Source organism: Heterocephalus glaber, unplaced genomic scaffold (genome assembly GCF_053883595.1).
Source record: "Heterocephalus glaber isolate CG9 unplaced genomic scaffold, H.glaber_assembly_v1.0 deba00001504, whole genome shotgun sequence".
NCBI lineage: Eukaryota > Metazoa > Chordata > Mammalia > Rodentia > Bathyergidae > Heterocephalus > Heterocephalus glaber.
This window is the reverse complement of record NW_028258324.1, coordinates 17,519,716-17,540,842: the sequence shown is the minus strand read 5'-3', so window position 1 is coordinate 17,540,842 and position 21,127 is coordinate 17,519,716. Positions and strand designations below refer to the sequence as shown.

The window sequence follows — 21,127 nt, the reverse complement described above, 5'->3', positions numbered from 1 at the left end:
CCCTGGGCCAACCATCCCACACTTTGCATTCACACCCCATCTGACTCCACATCCCTCTTAATTTTACTTGTTGAATGCTTAGAAAGCATTCTTGTCTTTTCACAGACACTGGACACCCAGATGGGGACAGTCTCGTTCTCCACGATGTCCCTTTGCAACCCAAAGGCTGAAGTGGGAAAATATGGCTTCACATCCTCCCACACCGCTAATCCTTTACCATGCACAGGTACAAGTTGAAAGCCAGCAGCAGCTGATAAGAAAAGCAACCTGCTCTAAGCCAATCCATTTCTTTTTTTCGCGTGTGACAGAGGGCTTCTTTAAAAAATCGCGACATGCACAAGTTTACCAGCAAAAGCAACACCGAGGGGTCTAAATACACGGTCCTAATATGAGCTCAGGATGGTTAACCTGTGCCGAGTGGCCCCTCAGCCGGGTGGGAGCCTTCCGGAACCCCGACCCCAGGTAGCTGCCAAGGGGCGCCGGCCCCACCCCCTGGAAAGGCCGCAGAGAAGTTGCAGCCGCCTTCTTACCTGGAGGCGAGAGGGTTCGGGACTCCTCCGAAAGGGAATCTCGGCACCTCGGATTCCAGCTGGAATAGGGCGACAGAGAGCAGGGGCTGAGTGGGACCAGGCTGGTGGTGGGTGGTGGCCAGAGAGGAGGAAGGCTCGCTCGGCGAGGCGAGGCGAGGCGAGGCGCGGCGCTGGCGTTGGAGAAGGCCGGGGGCAGGGAGGCGGGGGGAGGCGCGGGGGATTTGGTCGCGGGGTCAGATGGCGCCAGGCTCGGACAGGGGGCGCGGGGCTGGGACCGGGGCGCGCGGGGGAGTGGCCAGGGCAGAGGGTGCGAGTGTGGGGCTGGCGCAGGGACAGGGGAGGGAGGTTAGTCGCCGGGTTCAGACCCGATGTTTGGAAGCCCGCCGCAGCCTCCCCAACCCTCTTCCACCCGCGCAGCTGGGACACCCCCGTCTCCCAACCCCGGAGCCTGGACGCCCGCCCGCCTCCAGCCTCCGCGCGGCTCAACGCCAACGGCAAACCGCCCCGGCCGCGGTCCCGGCCCGGGCAAGCGCCACACTCACCGCTCCTGGTCCCGGCCCAGGCTCTGCTGCCGCGCGCCCGGCTCGCCGCCCGCTGGCAGCTCGTCCCGGCGGGAGGGGAGGCGAGCGCGGCGCGCACCGGCCGCCGGGCCTCGCGGGGAGCTGCAGCGCCCCCTGCAGACCTCTGCTGCTCGGGGCCCCCGCGTCGTGCGCGGGTCGCCCTCCAGCTGCGCCCCGGAGAGCGAGGAGCGGCGCGGGCCAGCGGGGACGAGGCGCGGCGAGGGGTTTGGGAGCAGAGGTTCGCCGAGAGGCCAGACGCAGTCCCGGACGCAGGCGGTGGTCGGAGCTCCCGGCGGGCGAAAGCACGCGCGCTCAGAGCTCTCTGGGGCCGCGCCGCCGACAAGCAGGGATCTGCGCGTCTCACAAAGCTGAGCTTGGGATCAGGGAGTGCGTGGACGCACGCCGAGGCCCGGGGACACAGGCTCGGCCTGTCCCCAGCTACGGTGTGGGTGCTTTCGGGATGCATGTCTGGTGAGGCGCCGCCGACCCCATTGTCGAGGTGGGCGTGTGCGTTTAGAGTCCGCTGGGTGCCTTTTGGACCCAAACTGCCCTGATCGTCTCTACCATGCCACCCCGCCCCAGGCCATCCCACGCTTCTCTTCCGGTGTGCACCACATCCGGCCTGTGTGACTAGACCTCGTTGCTGCTTGGTCTCCAGCCCAGAACCCTGGAAAAGTCACGGCCTGCGTAGCCCCCTTCGTTCTCCTCCCCTCTGGCCTAGCAGAGCCAGCTACTGAAGACCTACATGAAGCAGTTGCTGATTTCTGTACCGCCCTCTTAGACACTCTATAGGCACGCAATTGTATTTTATTTGAACCTGTATTTGTGGATCATTTCTTTAAAAATGTTGAGTTCCTACCAGTGGGGGTTTCTGCAAGATTTCTGTGGGACATGATCCGACCAACAGTGATTGTCCAGAGAGGCCTGTGCTCAGTTCAGTGTCTACAGTGACCCATATGTATCTAGAACGGCTAGCCCTGGGCAATATAGGTACTATTTTCTATGCTTTATCTTTTTATTCATGTGTATTAGTTGTACAGAATAATGGATTTCATTGTGACATTTTCATGCACACGTGCATGTAACATACTTTGATCATTTCTCCCCTTACCACCCCTTGGCCTTCCCTTTCCCTGATTTTGTTCCTTTTCTCTAATAATAGTTTCATCTCTATTTTTATGTCGCCTTATTATCTTCCCTAGATTCATTTAAGTTAGTTTGTATAGTTTTGTGTAGTTTTTGTTTTTTTGTCTTGTTTATAGAGCCTCGATGTCTTTTTTTACTGCACACTAACTTAAACAAATGAGTAAAATTAATCGGCTTATGGAAAGGAAAAGCCTGAGGCATACTTGCTTCAGACCTGGACTTGGTCTCAGGGACTCTTGTTCTCAGCTAAGCTTTTCCTCATCCGTGCTACCCTTTCAGGCCTACATGAGAGCCCAGCAGATCTATAGTCCTCTGGCTCCAAGGCAGGACGGCATGGCAGAGGTACATAGCAGAGTAGAAACTGTTTACCTCATGGCATCCAGGAACCAGAGAGCAAAGGGAGGAGCCTGGGAGGAAGATAAACTCTTCCAGGCCATGCCCTCAGTGACCTGCCTCTTTTGAACAGATCTCACCTCATAATAGCAAGTCAGTTATAAGACACATACTTCCAATCACCTTTCAAAAGCCACCTTTGAGCACATGAGGCTTTGGGGGGACATATATAAAATGTAATAGTCCATCCCTGCCCTCCCAAAGACTCATGTGCATCTTTTTACACAAAGTGCATTTAGTCCATCAGTAAGAGTTGCCAAAATCCTACAGTTTTGGGATTTCTGAAAAGTCCAAGTCCAAAGTCTTCTCTGAGATCTAAAGCACTCTTAGCTGTGAGGCCCTATAAAACTCAAAAAGAAAGTTAAACACTGCTGCCATACAATGGCATAGGGTAAACATTGCCATTCCAAAAGGAGGGAATGGGGCAATAGAAACCAATGGAACCAAGGCAAGATCAAAATCCAGCTGGGCAAACATTAAATCCTGTTTCTCAGTGCCTAGAATCCAGGGCAAGTTGTGGTGAGATACAACTCCAAAGGGCTTGGGCAGCCCTGCCCCTACAGCATTGCTGGTGGTAGTACCCTCAGAGCTTCTCTTTTAGCTAGGCTTTGCTCACTCCCTGTGGCTTTCCTGAGATATTCCACGGCCCTGGCTTCTCCAAACTCCTGGGGTCTCCACTGCACTTCCAGCATCCTTCTCTCAGCTTCATGCACTGACTTCTTGGGGAAACACTGCCTGGCCTCCCAAGCCTGCTGAAACTTGAGTAGAAGCCTCCCTAACCCCACAACTCTTGCTTTCTTCATGCCTGTAAAACCATTACCATGTAAATGTCTCCAAGGTTTGCCACCAACATCAGAAGTAACCAGAACCCCTTGAATCATGGCTGCAGAGGCTCCTGAGTGCCTGGATGGCTGAGCTCTGTGAACCCAATCCCAGGGAATCAGTTCTCTAGACTGCAGTTCTTGAGGAAGGTGTCACCTGGGACTGTCTCAAAGAAAGTCATTCTTATAACTTTGAGCCTGTGAAGGATGAGGTCCTGCTGGTTCTTGTGATGCTCTCAGCCATCTTTTTTATTGTCCTGTTGTAAAATACTTGGCTTCTTTTTAAAGCTTTTTTTTTCTTTTTCAGCAACCACACTCTCTTCTGCTCTGTCTTTGCAGGCACTTCTTTTCTGGTGAAAATGAAAACTTTACAAATCAGCTTTTTGCCCCTGATTTTCAGTGTAAACTTGGCCAAAAGCAGAAAGCAGCACCCATGCTACAGCCTGAATGTTAGGCTGTCTTGAAATCTCCTCTGCCAGATTAATTAGTCCACCACCTTCAATCTCAGTCTCTCACAAAGACTTGGGACATATGCAAAATGTGAATGTTCTGGCAGAGTATAATACACAAGGCTGGAGTCCAACTACCAATGGAATCTTTATTCCCAATTGAAACTCCCTGAATCTGACCTTTTCTGTTTGCCTTTTTGTCCGTACTTTGGTCTTCTAAGCTCTGACCAGAATGTCCCATCAAGCTTGGCTTATAGCCTTCTAGGGCTTCTCTAGCTGGCATCTCCAAATCTTTCCAAACTCCTCCTGCAAACCAGTTTCAAAAGTTTCTGAACCACATGGCTAAGTAGCATCACAGTAATGATCCCGCTTCTCTTATACTAAAATCTTTCTTAGTCACTTTCTTGTCACGAAGACATAATACCCACCACACACAAATTAAAGAAAGAAAGGTTCATTCTAGCTCACAATTTATAGAAGTTTCAGTCCATAGGCAGAACAGCACAGCAGAGGAGCATAGCAGAAGAGAAACTGTTTACCTTAAGGCATCCAGGAAGTAGAGATATCAAAGGGTGGATCCTGGGAGGGAGATAAACCCTTCCAGGCCACACCCTCAGTGACCTGCCTCTTCTGACCAGATCCCACCTCTTAACAACAAGTCAGCTATAAGGTCGCCTTCCAGGATCAGTTACCTTCCAAAAGGCCCACCTTTAAGCATATGAGAGTTGGGTGGGGGGAACTAGATATAAACCTTAACAGGAGGCCATCTGGCTGGCATTTGGGAGGCTATACGGAAGTGTAGCTGACAGGTGAAAGCAGAGTTGAGAGCAGTAGCTTTTTGTCATGTTGGTAACTAATACAACATTGTTGTAGCAAGTTTGTATTCTAATCAATCCCCTACTTTTTTCAAACAAATGAAAATTAGGTGTTACTGTCCCTTGCAACCAACAGTCCTGGCTAGCACAAACTCCTTCCTTGTACAGTGCCAGACACACCAGTTCCCGAAAAGTGGGACACTCATCATCATTATGCAGCTGACCATGGCACCTGCAAACAGACTGAAAATATAGCTATGCAGTACCATTGGCTCACGGCCTTCATCTCCCTCCTGTTTTCAGCCTGCTCCCTTGTCCATGCTCACGTCTTGCCCTCCAGGGAAACCTCCAAAATTAATTAAAAGTGGAGCCCACCAGTTTTTTTGTTTGTTTTTCTAATTTTTTTATTAGTATATATTTGCAGATACATTCATTGTAGGGAACTGGTACATGTACATACCGCATTTTGACACTTTTTACTTCCCCTTCCCATTCCTTGTCTCCCCCATCCCCGTATCCCGTTCCCACCTTCACATAATCTCCCTGTTTCCTATCACTAAGGGTTTTTTTGCTCTTTAAATTATTGCTCATATAAGAGAAACCCTGCAACATTACCCTTTTATGTCCGATTTATTTTGCTTAGCATTGTGGCTTTGAGATGCATCCATTTGCACCATTTGAGTCATTTTACAAATACTCAAATTTAACCTTTATAGCTGAGCAGTAAGTCATTGTGTATAAATATCATTTTAAAATCTGTTTATCTGTTGATGAACATACAGGCTGCTTCTAAGATTTAGTTATTGTGAGCTGTGCTGCTACAAACATCGGTGTGCATTTATCACTGTAGTATGGTGTCTTTAACTTTGGGACGATACTCTGACGAGATACAGCTGGGTCAAGTGGAATCTCTATTTTTAGTTTTTTGAGGAATCTCCATACTGATTTCCATAGTGGTTGCACTAGTTTACATTGCCACCAACAATAGAGAAGGGTTTCTTTTTCCTCAAACCTCTCTAGCATTTGTTGTTTTTTGAGTTCTTGATTATAGCCATTCTTTCTGGAGTAAGATTTGGAATCTCAGTTGTTTTGATTTGAATTACTCTAATAGCCAAAGATGCTGCTGTAGTCATTGTTTGCAAATGAATGGATTTAATATAGGATGCATAATTTATAGGATTATTTTATAATATTCACCCAAAAAGTCAAAAGCAGAGGAGTGCAAGAGATCTGTCCGTGCACCAGAGATCAAAAAAATCCGGCCTGGATCCCATGGCAATGTCTTCCACAAGTCCAGCTGAAGGGCTAGAGCCCAAGGCAAGGTCCTTCATAAGTCCAGCCAGAGGCCTAGAGCCCACAGCAAAGTCTCATGAAAGTCCATATCAAGGATCTATACTGGGGAGACCCAAAGGCCAGTGGTGGAAGCTGGAAAGCCTGCACCAGCAGGGTAAATGATCTGTGCCACCAGGCTGAGGGGCTACACTGGAACCAGGAAGCAGCACTTAAGGCGAAGACCAGAGCTCCCCTGACAAGAACAGCAGCCATTCCCAGTGACAGCGAGGACCCAAACTCCTCGGACTATAACAACAGCCAAGTTCCCATCAGGAAAATCAGCTGTGGTGATCTTCTCCAGGAAAATCAACAGTCAAATATCTTCCCCTCCAGTTCTCTTTTTATGCCTGTTAGCAACAATCCCAAGGTAGGTCTTCCACACTCAGAACCACAGTGATTCAGTTCAGCTTGGCATTCCAAGTTGACTCTTAGTTAATCTACCACAGATACTACACTTTTTCATGTACCCATTGGCCATTTGTATTTCTTTTGAGAAATGTTGATTCCTTACTTTTTTTCCTTCCTTCTCCCCTTCCTTCCTTCTCTCCTTTTCTTTCTTTCTTTCCTCTTTCTTTCTTTCTCTCTCTCTCTCTCTCTCTCTCTCTCTCTCTCTCTTCCTTCCTTCTTTTTTTTGAGACAGTCTTATGATAATAGTTCACGATAGCCTTAAACTCACTATGTAGCCCAGGCTGGCCTTGAACTCAACTGTGATCCTCCTGCCTCAGCCTCCTGAGTACTTAAATTACAAGCATGCAACACCAGGCCCAGCTGTGTCTATTCATTTCAATTGCCTATATTTTTGATTTGGTCTTTTATTTTGGGGGAGTCTATTTTTTTTATTAAGTTTATTGGTACATTTTAGGTATACAATATGATGGCATTCATCATTGGGAATTTGTTCCTTTACATGATATATCTTGATTCTTATTTTTTTCCCATTCCCCTGCCCTCCCTTCAATCCATCCACCCTTCCCTATTTACAAAGACTTTGTTTCCATTTTTTCCTTTTCTCATATTGGAAACAGCCCAGTTGCCCATCAACTGGATACTGGATAAAGATGTGGGGTTTTTTTGTTTTTTTGTTTTTTAATAAAATGGAGTACTAGTCAGCCATAAAGAATGAGAAACTAGAGATATTTATAGCTAAATGGATGCACATTGAGGTCAGATTCTTAAGTGAAATAAATAGGACACACATGTAAATACTGAATAGTTTCTCTGGTGTGAGAAACTGAAAGCATAAATAAGGATCAAAATATATAATAGATAATTTGAAATAGGAAGAAAAGGTCCAAAAGGGAAGGGGAACTGGGAGGCGTAGGGGAAAGGAAAAAAGAGAAAGGATTCTAATTGCTTTTTAGTTCTTTATTCTAGCTAGGTGTTAGGCCTTTGTCTGAGAAGTAGCTAGCAAATTTTTTTTTCTCATTTTATAGGTTGTCTCTTCACTGTTGGTTATCTCCTTTGGTGTGCAGAAGGTTTTTAATTTGATAGGTTCCCATCTGTTGATTATTGGTATTGTTTCTTGTGCAATTGAGCTTCTGTTCAGAAAGTCCTTGCCTATGTCTATGTCTTGAGGATTCTACCTGTTTTATTTCTCAGAAGACCTAGTGTTTCTGTTTTATATCTAGGTCTTTGACCTATTTTGATTTGATTTGAGTACAGAGTGAGAGATATGGGTCTAGATTCATTCCTCTGCATGTGGATAACCAGTTTTCCCAGCGCCATTTGTTAAAGAGGCTGTCTTTTCTTCAGTGTATATTTTTGGTCCCTTTGTTGAAGATCAGATGGCTGAAGGTCTTATAAAACTGAAGCTTAACCAAGTCATGAATATTCTGCTAGGCAAGACTGCTGCCACTTTATATCATCAATCCCTGCCTGGATTGTGAGTGGCTAGGAGCAGGTGCCCATCTTCAATTGGTTTTAACCCACTGAGCAAAAACTGTGCAAATATTTGCATAGCTTCCTTTGTCTAAAAAATGGGCTCTGCTCCAACACTTAGAGGGACTTTTTCAGGAAGGACAAATAGTCTAGGACAAAGACTGGGGTAACAGATGAGAATACAGGGAGTCCTGTCAGGGAAGATGGGGGAGAGTGATTTATTTGAACTGGTTCTAAGTTCCAATGGCCTGTGCTGCCTGCAATCCTGCCTTAAACAGAACTTACACACCAGCACAAAATATTTCTGTTGTGTGCGCCCAAATAGCCAGATTATAAATATTATTTTAAAATTCCATTTACAATGGATTTTGTTTCTCTGATTATAAAAACGGTGCCCATTTATTGCAGAAACTTAAAAAAATATAAAGTACACAAAAATAAAGATAAAAATGTATGGTAGATGTGTGCCAATTCATATAGTAGAAAACACCAAACTAAGATACAAAGAGGGAAGCCTGTCAAGTCCAAACTTCCAACTCATTCCTGGCAACCCCTTGGCTTCAGGAAGAAAAACATCTTGCAAAAGGCTAAAGGTCATTTCTTAGATTCTTGCAGAAGCATTCCACTCTTTCTAACACATGTATATTTTTAAAAAACCACAATCCAGGCCTCCCAGCTATGAGGTGGTCTGTTCTCTATTATTCATGTATGCATGATTCATTTTACTTACTACCAAATGTAACCCCAGCAGGCTTATTCTATAAGCCCCTTCCCCCTCCTGAGAGAAACTAGGGAGGGCAAACTCATTTTTCCCATCTATCTGGATGAAACTTAATTAGAAAGGCAAATGTGGAAGGGGAGAAACAAAATAACCACATTATAAAAATAAGAGATGGCCCTGAACTTGACCTTGAGCCAAAATATCACAAAAAACTACAGTGATTTGATGAATCATAGATCTATATATTCATTTTTGTCCTCTAAACTCTGAGCCTAGTTGAAAGATATTTCTAAGAAAAAAAGAAACAAGCACTTGATGAACTCACACAAATATCATTTAATAGTCAGAAAAGGACAACAAGGGCTGTGGCTATTTCATCTAAAATAGTGCCTAGCACACACTAGGTACTCTATAAAAATTGGATGAATAGGTGAATGGACCAAAGGCCCACCCCTCTCATTTTACAACAAGAAGCCAATCAGGAAGGAGAGGAGAGGAGATGGGATCTTGCAGAGCTTTCTGCAATTTCATGGCCACTTGAAAGACAACTGGAGTTCAGTGTCCGTGGAAAAGATGGGGCCCAGGTAGTCCTTCAAACTTCAAGTTAGGACCCAAGACAGTAAAGATGGAAGCTTGAAAATAACCTTAAAATGCTGAAAGTCACTGTGAATTTATGTAAAAGTCTATGCCCAGGGAAGACATGGGGCAATCAACTTGCCCCAAATCAATTACAAAGTGAGATGGTGGGAGAGCCATGGGTGGAGTGCAGGCCTCCTGCAACTTTCATGGCCTTTTTCACTGAACAACAATATTTTCATATTCATATATATATACATATATATATATATGTATATATATAAAATAAACACTTCAGCATCTCCAAAGAGAGACCAGACAAATTTACCTTATAATCAGCTTGAATTTTTCAGATATTGCATTCCACAGTCATTTGGCTTGGCCATTTCTCTCTTCATCCATGCTGATGCCTGTGTCAGTAATTTGTTCATCTTAATTGCTGAATCTTATTCTACTGTAAGGATGCCTTCAATTTGTTTTTTCATTCATCTGGTGACAGACATTTGATTGCTTCTAGTTTGGACTGTCACAAATAAAGCTGTGATAAACATTTGTGTACTAATAGTGGTCCTTGTAGCAGTGGACACACACTTTCATTGCTTTCGTGTATCTAGGAAAGGTAGGCATGTGTTTAACTTTTTAAGAAACTGATGAGCTGTGTTCCAGATTGTTTGTTCCATTTTACAATCTCATCATCAATGCATGGGAAATTTTGTTGCTCCGTAACTTTACTAACATTTGGTATGGTCAGTATTTTTAATTTTAGCCCTTCTGGTAGTCATATAGCAATATCTCATTGTTATTTTAATTTGGAATTCACCAGGGTTTAATGATGCTGAGTGTCTTTTCATGTGCTTATTTGCCATCTGTTTAACTTCCTTGGTGAAGTGTCTGTTCAAATCTTTTGATGGTTTACTTGGGTAATTTGTTGTATAATTGGGTGGTGAGTGTTCTTCATATATTTTAGACACAAGTCTGTCAGATATACATCATTTGTCACTTTCATATTCATAGTAATACAATATGTTTTGCAGAACAACAGTTTGAAAATGTGAAGTCCCATTTACTGATTTTTTTCATTTGTAATTCTTGATTTTTGTGTTCTTTTAAAGAAAGCTTTGTGAAACCCAATGCCACTAAGATTTTCTTCTAACTCTTCTCAGACGTTGTATAGTTTTAGCTCTTACACTTAGGGCAGTGATCCACTTCAAGTTGATTCGTGAATAGGCTATGAGGTAAGGGTGGAGATTCAAGTCTTTGTACTTTGATTTCCAGTTGTTTTGGCATTGATTTGTCCGGAAACTTGTGCAGAAAATCAATCAGTTTATGCTTGTGAGACTATTTCTGAATTTTATTCTGTTCTATAGATGTATATGTTTATTTTTATGGGAACACTACACTATCCTGATTACTGTAGCTTTAAAACAAGTGTAGATATCAGGTAGCACAAATCCTCTAATTTTTCCCCCCAGAATTAACTGTTTTAGGTCTTTTGCTTTTCCATATAAATTTTAGAATCAGCTTGTGAATTTCTACCAAAAAACTTTCTAGCAATTTCGTTTCCATTGGATAGGACCCTACAGATACTTTAGGAAGATTAGACTTCTTAACAGTATTGAGCCTCTGACACTCATATGTCATATTTTTCTATTTTAGCAATGTTTTAAATTTTTCATTGCACAGGTCTTACAAATATTTTTTGTTAAGGTTATTCCTAATGATTCTTTTTTTTTGGTACTGGGGATCTAACTAGGGACCTTGAACTTTCAAGGCAGGTGGTGGAACCACTGAGCTAAATCCCGGGCCCAGATTCTGTATTTTTGATGTTGTTATAAATGATGTTATTTTTGAATTTCCATTTCCAATTGTTCATTGTAGGTACATACAAATAAAATTGGTGTTTGCCATGCACTAAACTAAAATCAAAATGGATTAAAGATCTAAATATTAAAATAGAAACTCTGAACCAGTTGGAACAGAGGTTAGGTAGAACCCTTGAAGACATCGGTGTAGGAAAAGATTTTATGAACAAAACCTCAGTTGCCCATGAACTAGCACAAACAATCAACAAGTGGGATCTCTTCTTATTAAAAGGCTTCTGCACAGCAAGAGAAACCACCAGAAGTGTGAAGAGACAACCCACAATGTGGGAAAAAATCTTCACCTGCTCTTCCTCAGACAAAGGTCTGCTATCTCAAATCTATAAAGAACTTAAAAAGATCAGACCTCCCAAATTTAAAGACCCAATCCAAAAATGGGCATCTGAAATGAACAGACATTTCTCAGACAAGGAAGTAAAAATACCAAATAAATACATGAAAAAATGTTCAACATCACTGGTCATTCGAGAGATGCAAATGAAAACAACACTGAGATTCCACTTCACTCCAGAAAGAATGGCTACTATCATGAAATCAATCAATAACAAATGCTGGCGGGGCTGTGGGGAAAGAGGAACTCTGCTCCACTGCTGGTGGGAGTGTAGACTGGTGCAAGCACTGTGGAAATCAGTATGGAGATACCTCAATGACCTAGGACTGGAAGTCCCATTTGACCCCGCTATTCCACTGCTGGGGATCTCCCCCAAAGAATTAAAAGAATCATACCACAGTGATATATGTGCGCCCATGTTCATAGCAGCACAGTTTGTAATAGCTAAAACTTGGAAACAGCCCAAATGCCCATCAACTGGAGACTGGATAAAGAAAATGTGGGTTTTAAAAAATAAAATGGAGTACTACTCAGCCATAAAAAATGAGAAATTAGAGACATTTATAGCTAAGTGGATGCACATTGAAGCAATACTCTTAAGTGAAATAAATAGGACACACATGAATAAATTCCAAATAGTTTCTCTGGTGTGAGAAACTGAAAGTGTAAATAAGGACTAAATGTATAATAGGTCATGTGAAATAGGAAGAAAAGGGGCAAAGGGGAAGGAAGTGGGAGGGCTAGGGGAAAGGATAGAAGGGAATGGGATTAATATGAGAAAATGGAAAAATAGGAACAAAATCTTTGTAAATAGGGAGGAATGGAGGGGTTGAAGGGAGGGCTGGGCAAGGGTGAAAAATAAGAACCAAGAGAGGCTATGTAAAGGTCCAAATTTCCAATGATGAATGTCATTATATTGTATACCTAAAATGTACCAATTATTAGAATGAATAATCGAAAACGTAAAATAGGAAGAAAAAGTCCAAATGGGTAGGGGTAGTGGGAGGGGCAGGGGAAAGGAAAGAAGGGAAAGGAAAAATGCTGAGAAATGGAAAAAATGGAAATAAAGTCTTTGTAAATAGGGAAGGGTGGAGGGCGTGAAGGGAAGGCTAGGAATGGGGAAAAAATAAGAACCAAGATGCATTATGTAAAGGTACAATTCCCAATGAGAAATGTAATTGTGTTGTATACCTACAATGTACCAGTAAAAGAATTTAATAAAAATAAAATAAAATTGGTGTTTGGATATTTACTTTGTGACCTGCAGTCTTGCTACACTCATTTATTAGTTCTAGTGGCTTTTGGCAGGCAGACCCCTTAAGATTTTTCTGCAGAGATGATTGATTATTTCATGTGTGAATACAGGCAATTTTACTTCCTCTTTTCCAATCGGAATGTCTTTTATTTTTTACCCTTATTGGACTGGCTGAAATCTAGTGAGATGCTAAACAGGAATTGTGAGGGTAGACTCAGTGATGATGAGCCTTTTGACAATTTTGGCTCTTGGATCCTCATGGAGAAGATTTGTGAGGAGATCCACAGAAGGGACTCAGAGTCAAAAAGTGAAAGTTTTAGCAAACTCTTTATTGTATGACAAGCAAAGTGTACTCCTAAGCAAGGTTAACCCTCATTGGAGAGTATAGTACACTCAGGAGAGCTCCAGATGGACAAAGCCCAGAGGAGGCAGCTTCCAGTAATGAAAGTATGAGGTTAGGAAAGGAGGACACACAGAGCCCAGGTAGCTACAGAAGCAAGGTCTGGGGTTGGTTTCTCTTTTGTTTTCTTAGAATTTGGGGAGTGATTGTAGGTAGAAACTAATGAGGCTTTCTTCTAATTACCTGTGAGTCTCCACATGGGATGGGGGAGTTTTTGAATTTACATTGGTTCTCCTCAAAACAAGCTTGACAGCCAAAGCCCATTGAGGGGTCAAAACTACAGTGCAAATGAATGTAGATCAGGCTCAAGAGGGCCTGTGTCTTCCTTCGTCTGAGCATGTGCAGGTCCTGAATTGGAATGGGGCATGGGTGGAGAACCTGAAGGGAGTACAAGGTTCCTGGTACAGGAAACTGAGAGCAAGCTCAGGAATCTTAGACCATTGTCTGCCAGAAGGTCCAGGGCTTCCTTCTTTAGCTTGCCTATTAGTTCATCTTCTCTAGCTCATGTGTAGCTAGTTCCCTACTCTAAAAATGTGTCTTTTAAGAAATTGATCAATTTTATGTAAATTGTCAAATATGTTAGTGCAGAGTTGTTCATTATAGTCCCTTTATGCCTTTTTCAATGTCTGTGGGTTCCACAAAGATTTCTCCTCTCTCATTCCGGATACTGATAATAACTGTGTCTTTCCTCTGTCTTCTAAAGGGCTACCAATTTTGTTGAATGTTTCAAGAAGATGATTTTGGTGTCATTGGACTTCTCTGTTGTTTTTCTGTTTTATATTTCTTTTCTGCTCTTACATTGTGTAGTGGATTAATTAATGGTCAACTTACAATGCCCAGCTGAACTGAATCAATGTGGTCTGGGCATGGAGAATCCACCTGAAGATTGTTACCAATAGCTATTAAAAAAAGAACCAGAGGGGGAAGATTGTGGCCTGTTGATTTTCTAGAAGAAGCTTGCTGTGGATGGTTTTCCTCATGTGAACTAGGCTGATCTCGTCGAAGGATGAACTCAGGGCCTCACTGTCGCTGGGAATAACTGCTATTTTTGTCAGAGGAGCTCTGATCTTCACTGTAAGCATCATTTCCTGGCTCCAATGTGGATCCCTCAGCATGGTGGGACAAATCCTTCATCTCACTGGTGTAGGTTTTCTGGCTTCCACCACGGCCTTTGGGCCTTCCAGGTGCAGATCCTCAATACGGACAAGCGTGAGACATTATCATAGGCTCTAGGCCACTGGCTGGACTCGTGGAGGACACTGCCTTGCACTCTAAGCCTTTAGCTGGACTTGTGTGGGAAATTGATTGGATCCAGGTCCTCAGCTGGATTCCTTGGGCCCCTAGTGAGTGGTTAATCTCTTGCATTTGACTTTTTGGGTAATTATCATAAAAATAATCTTATAAACTATGTATCCTGTAGTAAATGTATTCCTTTGCCAAAACTGACTACAACACATTGTTATTTACTTTCTTCAGCATACTCACTTTGCTGTTATCCCCCTCCCCCCAGGTCCTTAAGGTAGAAGTTTAGGTCATTGATTTCAGACTTTTCTTACTTTCAAATATATTGTCAGTGCTTTTCCTTCTAATCACTGCTTTAACAGAATCCCAAAAATCCAAATGTTTTCATTTACATTCATTTCAAAAACACTTTCTAATTTCTCTTTTGAGCCATTTGGTGTTTAATTACGTGTTTATTATGTGTTTGCTTAGTTTTCAAATACGAAGGCATTTTCAGCTATCTTTCTGTTACCCGTTTCTACTTTAATTCCATTGTGTTAGAAAACACTCTGTGTGATTTGATTCCTACTGAGATTTGATTTTTGGTCCATTGTGTAGTCCAGCTTGAAAAATGTTCCGTGTATCCTTGAAAAGAATGTATATTCTGCTGTTTTGGGGTGGAGTGTTACATAAGTGTGAATTAATAGGTTGGCAATGTTTTTAAATTCTTCCAAATTTGCACTGATTTTCTTTTTGTTTATTCTATCAATTATTGGATGAAGGGTTAATATCTTCTACTATAACTGAACTTGTCTACTTTAAATTTCTGCTTCATGTATTGTTAAATTCTATTAGGTGCATAAATATTTAAGATGATGAAATGCCCCTTATTATTATGAATTACCTTCTTTATCTTTTAATAGTCTCTGACCTGAAAATGACTTCATCTGCTATGAACATGTACATCCTTTTCCATCCTTTTTTTCTTTAATCTGTTTGCATCTTTATAATTAAAGTAGTTTTGGTAAGTATGATATAGTTGTATATAATGTTTTTAAAATTTGACCTGACAAACTTGCCTTTTGTTTATATTGAAATGTTTTAAATTTAATAAGATTAATAACGCTATTATTTTCTTATTTTTCTATTTGTTCATTTGGGCTTTTGTGTTCTATTTTATAAATTGAGAATATTCCTTTTTGCCTCTGATTTACTCATTTGTTGTATCTCTTTGTTTTTGTATCTCCAGTGGTTGTATTAAGGTTAGTGTATTTTTAACCAATCATAGTGTGCTAGTTTTATTTCTGACTGATGAACTATGAAATAAACCTACAGAAATGTGCTTTCCCTCATGTCTTTTACCCTTTGTCCTATTGCTTTCATGCAATGTATTTATATCTGCATGTATTCTAATCCCTGTAACACATTGCTATTGCTTTTGCTTTAAATCATTAATTATCTTTTTAAGGTGATTTAAAATATAAGACAAAATCATTTATACTTCTTCCTATAGACTGAATGCTTGTATCTCCTGCCTCCTAAATTCTTATGTTAGAACTGAAACCCCAAATGTGATGGTTTTTGGAAGATCTTTTGGAGGGTTAGGTCGTGAAGGCAGAGCCCTCCTAAATGGGATCACTGCCCTGATAAAAGAGATCCCAGTTTCCTTGCCCCCTCTACCATGAGAGGACACAGTGAGAAGATGGCATCTATGAACCAACCAGGAGGTGTGTCTTCACTGATACAGAGTCTGCTGGTGCCTGATATTGGACTTCCCAGCCCCCAGAACTGTGAGAAATAAATTTTTGTTGTTTATAAGTCAACTAGTCTACGGTATTTTTGTTATGGAAACTCAAACACTTACAAAGGCTAATCAAAAAATATGGTGTGTGTTTAAAAAAATTATTCCAGTAAAAGACACATTGCCACTAATCCCACTCAAAATATTCCCCCTTGCTTCAAACACATTTATCCCATGATTTTTACTGTGTTCTGAAGTAGTTCTGGAAATCCATGTTCTTGAGTGTCTTTATGAGGTATGAACAAACATGTGGTGAATGCCACTTCAGAATTCCCTCCAACAGAAAGGCAGGCTTGTAAAAATATTATGATGTGTCCTTATCCACCTTATGCACTGGATTTGGCACTGTGATTTCTGCCTCTTTCTCAAAATCTAAATGACCGTGAAAGGTAAATATTTTGAATTGATTCAGGACATTGAGATAGCCACAACAGTGCAACTAAAGACACTAAAAGGCCTCCTAATGAGACTGTCTCATGTCACCCAATGGGACAGTCACGCATGTACCACTGGTGAGTCAAGCTGTTGGAAATGTAACAAATTGAAATCAGAGCCTCTTGGCAATAAGACACACAAATTATGGCTCTATCATGAATGTGTTAACGGCAATGTGTTCTTTTTACTATACTAAATCTTAAAAATTTAAACAGTCACTGTGTTTTGTGATCACACCTTGTCCATATTTACTATTTCTGGAGTTCTTCAATCCTTTATGTAGATCTCTGTTTCCATCTAGTATGATTTTTCTTCTGCCTGAGCATTTCTCTTATTGAGTGATTGAAAGAATGATAACGTGAGGAAGATCTCTCAATGCTGAGCCTCTCTAGTAGCTGCTCTGCCTCCCCTCTACCTTGCTTCCAAGTCCCTAGGAGAGCTTGGAGAGGTCCCACCAGTGCACATATAGAGCAGTAGGTGACAAATGTGACCTGGGCTGAGACACAGGTGAGGCAAGAGAGGAATCTAAGTTATAAAATATCAGAAGCTCCCATTCTCAGAGGCAGAGCCTCAGAGTGCAGGTTTCCTTGTCTGGCAGCCAGGTTCCTTGGTAGATTCACTCTGGCAAAGTCCTGTCCCTATTCAGAAGGTCTAGGGATGTTTCTGATGCCAGCCAGGTTTGGGAGCCATTGTCCTTCACAAAATGAGTGCTCTCAGAGCAGGATGAGAGGTGATGCCCATAGGGTGGTCTTCATTCTTAGCAATACAAAGGAAGGGCCCAGTCACTTGAATGAGTAGGAAACTGGGATAGAAGTAAAGGTAGCAAAAGGGGAGGGAAGATGTCAGATGGGAATGAGGATGAGGGAGAGTTGATAGACGGGACCATTTCAGCAACTCACAATTCCCCATCCTGCTCATCCTTTCTATAAGCCAGTCCCTTGTGCTCGGGGCCTGGCTGGCCCAGCTAGGGGATGCATGATCCCACTGTGAAGAGTGCTCACCTGATGCAGGTACACTGGGCTGTACACCTTTCCTGACAGCTGAGCAGTTACAGAGAAGAGGCCTGAGAAGCACTACCAAAAGCAGAGCTGCTTTCCAGGGTTGTCTCCCGCTTAGGTGGGGCTTCCTCCCCAGACTTCTTCACTCTCTGCTGACCATGATCCTTCAGACTGGGAATGCCTGCTGCTTCCTGTCTTGCCCATCTCAGCAGTACCCACCCCCCAAGGTTCATGTGGGTTCTCTTTCCTTGACACCAAGGTCCTCAGCCCACTCCTTTGTTTCCCAGTTTGATGTTCACCATGATCCTGAGGGTTCAGCAAAGAAAGCCTCAGGCCCATTTCAGGTAGGGTATAAAAGTAAAAGCCAAAGAGGTTAAGTGACATGCCCAAGCTGACCCAGGAATTTGTTAGATGGCTTTGTGTAGAATTAGGGCCCAAGGTAGTTTCTCCTGACCTTGCCTTGGGCTTTGTCTCAATCCAGCCCCTGTAGGTCAGAGCCGTGCCTGCTCAGCATGACATCATGATTCTTCACCAGGGTCCTTTGTGCAGGTCTCCTATGCGGGTTGGCCCCAGGCTCCTGCTGCCTTGAATGGCTGTGATTTACACCCCAGTGGTCCTGTCAGCTTCTCAGATAGCGATGTCCCTGAATGCCTCAGAGTGCCTTGCACATGCCTGGTGATCAATAGATGTCTACTGATCGAGTTTCTGTTAATGAATGGCAATGGCTTCATATTGAGTATTGATGGGTTGGGACTCCTGCTTATTCTGGACAAGAAGCCAAGGCTTTTGCCAAAGGAGGCAAAAAAGGAATTCCTTCTGAACTGGATGCACTCTAATCCCCTATGTAGAAAAATCTGTAATTGATTCAAGTTGGGGGATGGGGTATCTCTCAGTTGTCACGGTGACTCTTAAAAAAAAAGATTATTCTTTAACAGTATCTCAGACATCAGGACTCTGAAGTAATAGCCCTTTAAAAATTGAATAATATTAATAAGATCTACCCCTGAATGCACAATGCTTTTTTTTCTTTAGATGCATTATTAGCTTAGCTGGCAACGAGACCTCATAAATGCAAAATGCTTGTTCAATGAGAACATCATTTCCACTATAGAATAAGTAAGGATGCAACTCACCACTCCAGAGATCCTAATGATTAAGGAACAACCTCTGGATAGTCACATGTGGGTTGTAGATTCCTGATAGGCCTGGGTTGTGTGGGGCTAATTTCTTTGGGGGGAATCCTAAAGCCTGCGGGAGTTCCTGTGGGTAGGCAGACCAGGCTGGCCTCAAAGAATCAGAGGTAAGCTGAGGAGAGAACGAAGAAGATTTCTTAGAGATTTTACATCGTGCAAGAGATGAATTGCAAGGGTTTTGAATTCACAGCACCCTGACTCCAGTGCCACTTTTTGACACTGAATTTAATATTGGCTAAGTGTTTACTGAATATGGCGGTGGATGGACTCTAAAATGGCCCCAATAACCCCCACCTCTTGTTAGTCACACACTTATGTAATCCTTTCCCCTTGAGCATGGGCACAGCCTGTGACTAGCTTCTGATCAAAAGAATATGGCAAGGGTGATGGTACTTCAGTGGTCATGTTATATAAGATGTGACTTATTTCTTGTTTGCAAACTTTCTCCCTTTCTGGCTTTGGTGAAGCAAGATTCCCTACTGTGAGCTGATGGAAGGAACCCCTGACAATCAACTGAGGGTGAGATGTAGCCTACAGCCAACAAGAACTGAGATACTGTTCAAAAATCCATGAGCAACTGAATCCTGCCAACAGCCACATGAGGTTGGAAGTAAGTTCTTGTCCAACCAGATCTTCAGATGAGACTCTGCTCTGGCCAGCACCTTGAATGCAGCCTTATGAGAAATTGTGAAGCAAAGGACTCAGCTAAGTTGTGCCCCAATCCTTGACTCACAGAAACTGAAATAATGAGTGTGTGTTATTTTAAGTCATTACCTTTGTGATAATTTGTTACATAGCACTGGATAATGGACACAAATACATATTGATATTGTACAAGCGATGGACATGCCAGTGAATTGAAAATATCCTTGCCATCATGGATATTCCTTTTTAATTGAGGAGACAGACATAAAATAAATTAACAAATTATTGTCATGAAGAAAACGAAATTAGGGCAAGGGGACAGGGAAGAGCTGCATAGTATTTCAGGTAGGATTGATAAGGAAGGATTGTGAGGTGAAAGTCTTGGAGAAGAGAACTAAAGATGCAGGCATATCCAGGCAGAGGGCCCAGCAAATCCAAAGGTCTGGGAGAAGATAAGGTTGAGAATAAGGCTTGATAAGTGGAATCCCAATGGGTAGGGTGTTATAAGAGATGACCTCAGAGAATTAGTGCCTCCAGATCACAAAAGGCCCTGTAGACCATAGAGAGGGCTTTGATGATATTTGCCCTGTTAGAAGAGGGCCCAGGGCCTTCTGAGCAGGTGAATTAAAGAGCCTTTCTGGAACAATGATCAACTCCTAATAGTTACAACATGAATTGCTACACAGGGCCTGGGACGTGATAAAGCCTTGCTCCGTCCATTTTTCTCCAGAGATTCTTTGAGAAATTCTGTTGTGCAGATGGAGGAAGTATAGTAATTCTTCCTCAACTTTGCATTCCTTTAGTTCAAAATATGTGACTTGATCTCTGGGTCCTCTTTCCACAGTCAAAAGCCATTAAAATGGACGCAGAGCAAACAAGGTGTTACTCCAGATGTGACTCTGGGACTTGAGTCATAATTTCAGACAAGCTTTAAATATCTGTGTGGGGAATGAACCAGATGAAAAATGGGGCTCCTCAGATGCATGGTATTTACAGTAAAGGCAAGTGAGTATATAAGAATCTTATTTTTTTTGCAGGTGTTTTTTGAAATTTCAGAGAAGAAAGGTCCTGAAGGTATTACTCATGAATTAATCATATAAGAACCATTACTACTAACTTAAGATGCTTCAAATGCCATTAAGGTGGTGGGGCTTTTTGAGTAGTATTCTTCATTGTTATGTTCTTTTAGAGGCCACATAAGTACATATTGGAAGTTTTACCTGTTCACATGCATTGTTAACCCTCAACATATTTTTATAAGGTTTGAGTTCTACATCTAGAATTTTTTTGTTACACCAACATAAACCTAATTGTTGAGAGAGGAATCTGTATTACTATTCTTAAAGCTCAAGAGTTAATAAAGGATCTCTGTGCTTTCTAATGAATCAGGCTGGCCTGGGTCTCAGGAGAAAGGGAGTACAGCAACCTCAAAATAATAAACAGATGACTGAAAATTCACCCTCCCATCCTTCCATCCCTTCATTCATCCATTCACTCACCCATCACCCACTCAATTATCTCTCCAACACTCATCCATCCATCCCTTTATTCATTCATTTATCCACCCATTCAACATATATTGACTGGGCATAAACACAGCCAACCATTGCAGTAGACTGGAGACAAGATAGACAGCCTTGGTCCTCATGTGATCTAATTTTTGTTTTTGACACACAGTTTGGGCCCTTTCCTAAAGCATTATCTCCATCAGTACTCTTGAGCTCTCATTTAGACAATCATACATCTG

At 42.3% G+C, this 21,127-nt stretch overlaps 2 protein-coding genes across 3 annotated transcripts in view; one reads left to right on the top strand and one right to left on the bottom strand.

The window, feature by feature from the left end:
• Window positions 1–1,143, bottom strand: part of Pxylp1 (2-phosphoxylose phosphatase 1) — an 82,281-nt gene extending 81,138 nt beyond the window's left edge. For both annotated transcript variants that reach the window (XM_004834348.3, XM_087186243.1), the window contains exons 1-2: window positions 1,073–1,143; window positions 531–589 (exon numbers count right to left, since the gene is read on the bottom strand). The gene's annotated coding sequence lies outside the window, so the exon portion shown is untranslated. The remainder of the gene's footprint in view (window positions 1–530; window positions 590–1,072) is intronic.
• LOC147825258 (uncharacterized) lies at window positions 333–11,337 on the top strand. Its single transcript, XM_087185976.1, has 3 exons — window positions 333–367; window positions 894–1,561; window positions 1,673–11,337. Exons 1-3 carry the CDS (start codon window positions 333–335, stop codon window positions 1,825–1,827), a joined length of 858 nt encoding a protein of 285 aa, XP_087042102.1. The 3' UTR covers window positions 1,828–11,337.
• Window positions 11,338–21,127: the final 9,790 nt, after the last annotated feature.